The 7956-nt window shown below is 35.4% G+C and overlaps 1 protein-coding gene across 1 annotated transcript; it reads right to left on the bottom strand.

The window, feature by feature from the left end:
• Positions 1 to 1467: 1467 nt before the first annotated feature.
• Positions 1468 to 7511, bottom strand: LOC149563925 (potassium transporter 26-like). The gene is made up of 8 exons (XM_089824090.1): positions 7173 to 7511; positions 6214 to 6436; positions 5831 to 6082; positions 5639 to 5689; positions 3438 to 3698; positions 3230 to 3282; positions 2756 to 3125; positions 1468 to 2550 (listed from the first exon to the last, which is right to left on the bottom strand). Exons 1-8 carry the CDS (start codon positions 7320 to 7322, stop codon positions 1661 to 1663), a joined length of 2250 nt encoding a protein of 749 aa, XP_089680216.1. The 5' UTR covers positions 7323 to 7511; the 3' UTR covers positions 1468 to 1660.
• Positions 7512 to 7956: the final 445 nt, after the last annotated feature.

Raw genomic sequence — 7956 nt, 5'->3', positions numbered from 1 at the left:
CCAAGGGTTTTGGAAATGGACTCAATGAAAGGCCAACATGGAAAGGATAAACCTAGGAACTCGACCTACATAGGAACCCTAAGCTTTTTCTCATCAAAGACTAAGAAGTCTCGCGATCATTTTTGAGAAACAAGCAAAGACGAACGCACAGACCAAGGGCCATTGTTAAAGACTGCGTCTACTTGCAATGGGTTAGCGAAGTGAAATAAAAAAAAACCTTTGGTAAGGTTTTGCACAGCATCAAGGCGGACTCCATGAGGAATCCAACTCTTGTTAACCCATTCACAGAGCATAGCTTCAGGAGGAGTCCTACCCACAAAATACCCAATTAGGGTATGTTGTTCTAACCAATCACATGCAACATCAAATTCTTGTAAAAGAAGGATAATATTAGGATTACCTCGTGAAAAACCTTCGGGACGAGCTTGCAAGGTCGTTTGTTCTGTAAAGGCGCCATGGCAATCCAAAGCAACAACGTGAACACTAGAAACAACTGGTTCACTGCTGGCCAAGGCCATTATAACCTAGCCTAAAAGCTTCCGCAATAAATGCGGTGTGACAAGTGGAGACAACAGAGGGAAAGCTCAGACAGAGAGTCGTACACAAGAAAACCGAAAAATATACTTAATAAACTATTTCACACTATAATTTTTAGCATGAAATGATATTTTTAAAACTAAAATTAGCTATAGATCGTTATTATTTAAATAATGTTTACACTAAAAATAATTATTAAAAACAATAACTATTCAAGTTAATTTAAAATAGATTATTAATATAAACAATAATATTTTTAAATTTTTATTATAAAATTAATTAAAATATTTTTTTACATTTCATTGGAGGCTATGCAGCTAACTAAACCCTAAAATGAATAAAAGAAAATGGGAAAAAAACAAATTAACTTCTTCTAAGATAATCTTTGAATTTATTGCTATATTTTAATCTTTCAGTCAAATTATTTTACGTGAGAATACTACAATTAATATTTTATTTTTCTGTCTCTGCACTTGACGACAGCCACTTCAGTGCTGAACAGTTGGACCTCTGAGCTGATGGTAGAGGCATGGGGATGGGCATGCATGGCACTGGCTAACTGGTGCAAATTTTGTTCAAATATTCGGTCAAATAGCCAGTGCCCGCTACCATAATGGGGTTATACTAGACAAGACAGTTATTGAGGCCTTTGGATTTGTTTACCGAGATTCAAGAAAGCCAGAGGCATTACTTAAAGGGAAAAACATGTGGTTGTCGTGGGCATATCAACATGAAAATAGAAAAGAACAATAAAAGGTTAATCGCTGGGATTTTTATGCTGAGACAATGACTAAAAAGAAGAAAGTTGTTGAAGCTTTGAAGCTATTTTGTGCAAAATAGCTTGATCTGGATATCACCTCGTTTATTGGCTTCATGGAAAACAACTATGCTCATTTCTCTGCCTTTCATATTGAGAGGATCAATATACAATAAGTGCGAAGTAGAAACAAATTTACAATAAAACTCAACATACTAATCTTTGATGTGATACAAAAATAAGATACCTAAGATGTCAACTTTATTAATAGAAAACAATTAGCTGAAGACCCAAAGAAGCAGTTTGAAATATCTCCCTTATCGATCTCTGGACCATTTATTTTACTGTAATGTTCTGCACTAAACTCTAGATTTCATATACCATTCCAACTTGAAGTAGCTGATCTGGCGGTACTTTCAAGGTAGAAATGGTAGATCGACAATTGTTATGAAGAAAACGATATACATCAATAACTATTCCTGAAAAAAATCCCCTCGTTTTAGCAGTTCTCAGTATGGTCTTTCCCAAGACATATACAGCCTCTACATTGTTTGCCAAATCAAGCTGCTGCAGCTCCTCATACTCAGCAACAGATAAATTACCTGTTTCTATTGGATTTGCGAGATGATCATTTGTAACATCCTTATGCCCTTCATTTATGATATGATCTTTTATGCTTTGGATTACTTGGGTTACAAAATCCTCCCCTTCCACAGTTGGAGCCACATCATTGTAACCATACTGTGCTAGGCATCTATAAACACCCTTAGGCCCAAGTTTGCCCACAAGAAACCTCTCCCCTAGCAATACTGTTGTTACTGGAACAATTCTTATAGTCAAGATAATCATAATCTCATGAAGAGAACCCACATTCTTTATGTAATGCCTCAGAATCGGTGGCAATCCATAAATTAGGTCACTGCACAAGAAACACACTCCTGGAGTACGCGATCTTACATTGGTTACAAGAGCATGAAGATCCCCTGTACTTAATTTTCTCTCTATTGTACGCTCATGCTTTATCTGCCTTCCATAATTCCAAGTGTACATTATAACCAGAAGAACGCCTGAGATTGCAAATGGCACCCAACCTCCCTGTGGCACCTTGTTGAGCACTGCCGATAGATAGACTCCCTCTATGAAACCAAATACAATAAAGAATGGCAAAATATATACAAAATGCAAGTTCCAAATTACTAGCATCACCAAGCTCACAAGACATGTTGTAATGAACATAACTCCAATGACAGCAACTCCTGCACCCCAAATCAAGGTGGGTAAGTTCAATATCAGGTACTGGAAAAGATGTAAAGCTGAAACTACTACATTCAATGTTGTTAAAATGATGCAAGGGTTGGGAACCTAGTATTCAGAAGGGACATTTTATTTCTTTACTTGACAATTCCAAAAGTAAATTCTGAGGTCTTTGTAAAAAAACAGGATCTGAGAAATAATTTATACCATAGGCATTTCCGATTTCTGGACCACCCTTGAATCCGACCACAATAGCAAGACAAATAACCATGAGGACATAGTTAACTTCTGGAGAGTAAATTCGGCCCTCATTCTTCTTTGATGTATGCACCATCTTCACCCGAGGGAAACAGCCAAGAGCCATAGATTGTTTTATGATTGAGAAACTTGCTGAGATCAATGCTTGGCTAGCAACAATGGCCGATAATGTTGCAATAACAAACATGGGCCAGTATACTGCATTTGGGATTGCAGCGTAAAATGCATTTTTCATGTCTCCGGGATTCTTGATCAAGTAAGCTGCTTGTCCGGTGTAAGTAATAATCAGAGCAGGGTATACCAAAGCAGTGAAAGCAATCTACAATTCACAACCACATATTTTCATTAAGAGTACAATGTAAATCAGTCAGGGCAAATTATGAATAATTATACTAGTTATTTCTCTTCAAGTCGGAGGAAAACCTGAATGGATCTCTTATTGAAGTGGCCCAAATCAGCAAACATCGCCTCAGCACCTGATTTGTATAAGATACAAAAGACAAATTTTGAGTGGCTCTTCTCAAATCCTTGCTTTTAAGTAGACATTTGGTTCATATGTATCTCTCTTTTTACTAATGGAGGAAAAGTGTAAAAGCAATTTAAAATTATATAAGCATAAATGAGTACAAACCTGTTATACACAAGACAACAGCTCCAAGGAGCACCCAACCACCTTCTTGTTGTTTTTGGAAAAAATATACAATGTAATAAGGATTGAGTCCCTTGAACGCTGCTGGATAATGCTTGATAATATTGTATATCCCAATGAGAGCATTAGTCACAAACCAGAGAATCATTACAGGTGAAAACATAAAACTCACTTTACCGGTACCAAATCTTTGAACAAGGAATAGTAGCAGCAGAATTGCAACTGATATTCCGACAACAGCATCTGCATATGAAAAAGTAATACAACTTATATTAAATGAGGAATTGAAAAGCCAGAGATGCCGAAGGGGCCAAGACCTTATACATTGAAGGTAGATGTAGAGAAACTCTGAGGCAACTTAGCCAATATTAAGTATTAAAGCAAGAAATGCTCATGTTACAAATGTCGGTTTTAATTTATCAATTCGAGGTAAACTCAGATACCCTAGCACTTGAAACGTGAAGATAATAATTAAAGATTAAAGAGATAATTTGGTAAATGCCATTAAATAAATTTGATTCCTTTAAAATAAACCATTGACTCAAAAGTGTAATATAATCCTCAATTAGACAGGTTGCTGAGCTTGCTCACTGAAAATATTGGCGGCCCTGTTAAAAAAATGTTTCAGGAAGTCAAATGCAAAGATAGATAGCATATAATCAAGCTAAAGTTTGAAGATTTCTCACTTAATTTTCAGTTTAAAATTTTTAGCACCCCGTGTTTCAACTCTATATTTGTTGCTATGAAGTTGAGGGGAAACTTGTGGTTAAGCATTCTTCTGAAAGAATAGAATGGAGCAGATAATTTGTTTAGAAACCCTTCATTTCATTATCTAAAATTTCCTATATACAAAAGAGGGGAAAACCTTTCGTACTTAAATCATAATAGTATTGAGTTAAATGACCTGCCAGAAAGTTTCTATACTTTACCCATTGAACATCACCTAAACTAGCACTCGTTCACAAAAGATATTCAAGCTGTACACCTATAGAAAATTATAGGTAAAACTTGAATTTATCTTAACATTATACAGTTAGGCTCTCTTTTAGTGGAATCTTAGGATAGACTAATTATGGGCATTGGCTTCAAATGTCAATCAATGATATTAAAAAACTGCTATGATTGACACCTGCATTGGACACTACTAAAATATTTGAACAATAAAATCTTTAGTAAATGCTACAATCTGAGAGATAATGATTTATGTGTTTATGGGTCCGAGCCCAACCATATCTTGTTAGAAATGCTCCAAGGGAGAAAACTTAGCAGTATAAATACGAATTTTGACATCTTCTGAACGTTCAAGCTACAATGGAAACTACCATCTGAAATGTTAAATATTTAAAGAGAAAAGTATTGTACTCTATTCAAGAAAATCAAATCACAAAACACATATTCATCTGTTATCAAAACGGAAAGAAAATAGAATCAGCAGAGAAAACCAATAAGTTCCAGTTAATATTTTGAACATAAGCTAGACTTTCCTATGGAGGTATGATACCATTTTTTGACTAGGAAATGTACAAACACGATATGATTGCTGTCATTGGCCAAAACATACTAAGACCTGTACACAAGAATTGCTTCTACAAGACACATGTGTGGTCTAAGGACTAAAGCCTATTTATTATTACCTATCCCTTAATTAGTTTCTCTATGTGCATGTCAATAAACTTGTACACATCTAACTTCAAGAAATGTACAAGCGATTGAAATAAAGCTCTTATAACTGATAGAGAACTAAGATATAACTGATAGAACAATAAAAATTCTTCTAACAAACAGAAATGAGAAAAAAATGAAAAATTGGAATGCCCATATCAATACTCAACTAATCTGAGTAAAATTGTTGTTATGAGAGAATCTTGAACTGAGACTCCAGTAAATTTGTATATTCAAGCCTATCAACTAATTACCCAGTTATTTGTCCAAGCTATCGAGACACGTTTTCTCAGGAGCCTTTAAATATTCAAGGAAGATTTCAAGATTTATTTCAATTCTAAACGTTTAATTATTTACCTACAGGGTATCTTGGACTTCTGCATTCATTTCAATTTCAACTTACTGCAAACAGGACATTGAGAGCTAAGTGTTAAGCGTCCAAAAACATTTAATACTATAACATCATACTCATCCCAACCAATCTATAGCATTGGATCTAGAGCAATCGATATGAATCATACTCTGGCTTAGATTGCCGCCCTTTGACTGAATTCCTTGCACAGCTGACAAAACTGCACGGTGAAAGATATATAAATTTAAGAAGTTCACAAAGTGGGGTGGGAAAATTTTGAACAGTCAATTGGATGCAATAATTGAAGAAAAAAATTTCTGGAAAAATCTTCTTCCAAAGGTAATTTATATGGATCACGGACCTGATATTGCAGGAGTCAATGCTCCATCTCCAAGTACCATACAGGTGCCTATCATGACAAATGTAAGAAGAACCCTCTGAATTACTGCACTATTCTCAAGCAATTGCTTTGTCTTGGAGTTTGAGTTCTTCCCCTGATTTTCACTAAAATATCTCAATTTGGAATCTGATTCAAGGCGCTTGAATTGGCCGCCAGTTTTTTGGCCAATATTAACATATCGGCATAACAATGAATACAGTGCAAATGTGCCTCCTGAAACAGAAAGTAGGTACTTGAATGACTCACTCTTTCAAACAAAATTATATATGAACCCTAAATGTATATATCATATAAAGAATAACTCTTTTGTTTTGAAGTTTGTGAGAAACATTAATATTCCATACCTTCTCCGTGGTCATCTGCCCTAATGACAATAAAGACGTACTTAATAAGGCCAATCATTGTTAATGTCCAGAATATCATGCTGAGGATTCCCAATAAATCTTTCTCCCCAGGATTTTCAATTACAATAGAAGAGAACGTATAAAGTGGGGAAGTCCCAAGGTCTCCATACACAACTCCAAGGGTCTGATAAGCGAGCAATACTGTTCCATATTTCCCAAATATCTGTAAACATTCTCCATCAATACGAAGGAAAATATCTTTATAATCAAAATAATTGACAGTTCAGCATCATTATTAATTGTGTAACAATGAGACCTGTAAAAAATTTAATGTCTGGACATACAACCACCATTATGAGAAAAAATATGAAATGTAGGCAGAGTTTATGACTGATACTGTAGGAGTTTGATGTCAAAACTTTTGACGATAGTACTGAAAAACTCCAATAGTACTCAGAATCAAAGCGTCATCAACTTTAAAACAGTGAAAAGGCAAAAGGGGAAAAAGGGTATCTAAGGCAGGGTCTGATGGAGGGGGCTTGAGTTCTATTTGTGAGAAGCATTGATTCTTATGTTAAAAGTGTTAAATAGTCAAAACTGACTTAATTTCTTCTAAGAAATTTAAGAGTGGCCCATAAGATCCAGTGATTTTGTTTGAACTTTTGGTATTGGATGTCACTGCCTATTATTGCATGTTGCTTTTACATTGTTGGGTGTGAGTTACATTAAGTTGCATGTCAGAACATAAAGCTTGAATGCTATATTTTTGTTGAAATTGTTGAAATTGTTAAACCTGAAATCTCTATTATAGTTATCTATCGTCAAATACTTTAGAAGCCAGATTCTATTAAACCACCGCCTAACAGAATTGCTGCTATGGTTAGCAAAGTATCAACACTATCTATCAGTACGCACAGGAAACTTTTTAAAAGTACATAAAGTTTGCATCAGATGCTTACCTTTGCCTTAGTGGGTTGAACCAAGTACGCATCTGAAATTGAATTGATATCAGACCCTGCTGTGCGCATATGACTATTTGAACATTCCAGAACATCCTCTTGTACCATTATTGTGTCCAGTACACCATCTTTTTCTGCACTGCGATCCATATTTTCTGCTTAAGCAAAAACTTTTGCTTTCTCTGTCCGTCTTAAATGCTCTGTTACAGATGGAAGGTGATGTACTTAATTAATCAGAGCCAACTCTACATCAACTTCCATTGTTCAAACCTACGGACTTCTTGGAATGAAGAGAAGGGTTAAATAGCCCCAAACTATAGAGATAAGACCAAAAGAATTGGCTAAAGATTAGCTGAATTCTATTGTGTAGGGTTGAAAATCTCTGTAAAAACGCCGAATACGTGGCCCTAGAGGATCGATCGTAAACCGTTGCAAATGCTAACAAACTAATTGGTAAAAAGCTGGCTAATGTATTAATTACAGGTGGAAAACTATGTAGAAGACCTGAAAATTCGATAGAATTGTCTATTATAAACATTTTTAATGGAAACATCAATGTCCATCCAGCATTCGTCATATCACTGCAATTCATTACATTTGTGTGCTGGGATAGAAGTTGCCCGTTTTTATTGTGCTTTTGTAAATTCAATCCAGCTTTCTTTCTCGTGCGGTTGTTCTTCTATCCCTTAAACTACTCTCCTCTCTTGTGCGGTTGTTGGTTGTCCCTTGAACTGCTCTGGTCTCCTCCACCTCATTAAAATGCATTCGTTCATTCATTTCATTT

The sequence above is a fragment of the Cupressus sempervirens genome, chromosome 4, assembly GCF_028749045.1.
Source record: "Cupressus sempervirens isolate cs-2001-9-10 chromosome 4, ASM2874904v1, whole genome shotgun sequence".
NCBI classification, from domain to species: domain Eukaryota; kingdom Viridiplantae; phylum Streptophyta; class Pinopsida; order Cupressales; family Cupressaceae; genus Cupressus; species Cupressus sempervirens.
Note: the sequence above shows the minus strand (reverse complement) of the source record. Positions and strands in the feature narration are given on the sequence as shown.

Coding starts and splice junctions, on each gene's coding strand:
- LOC149563925 (XM_089824090.1), bottom strand. CDS start 7,322: ATGGATCGCAGTGCAGAAAAAGATGGTGTACTGGACACAATAATGGTA. Junction 5,690..5,830: donor ATTGACTCCTGCAATATCAG/GTCCGTGATCCA, acceptor TTCACCGTGCAG/TTTTGTCAGCTGTGCAAGGA. Junction 2,551..2,755: donor AGAAATCGGAAATGCCTATG/GTATAAATTATT, acceptor TTTGGGGTGCAG/GAGTTGCTGTCATTGGAGTT.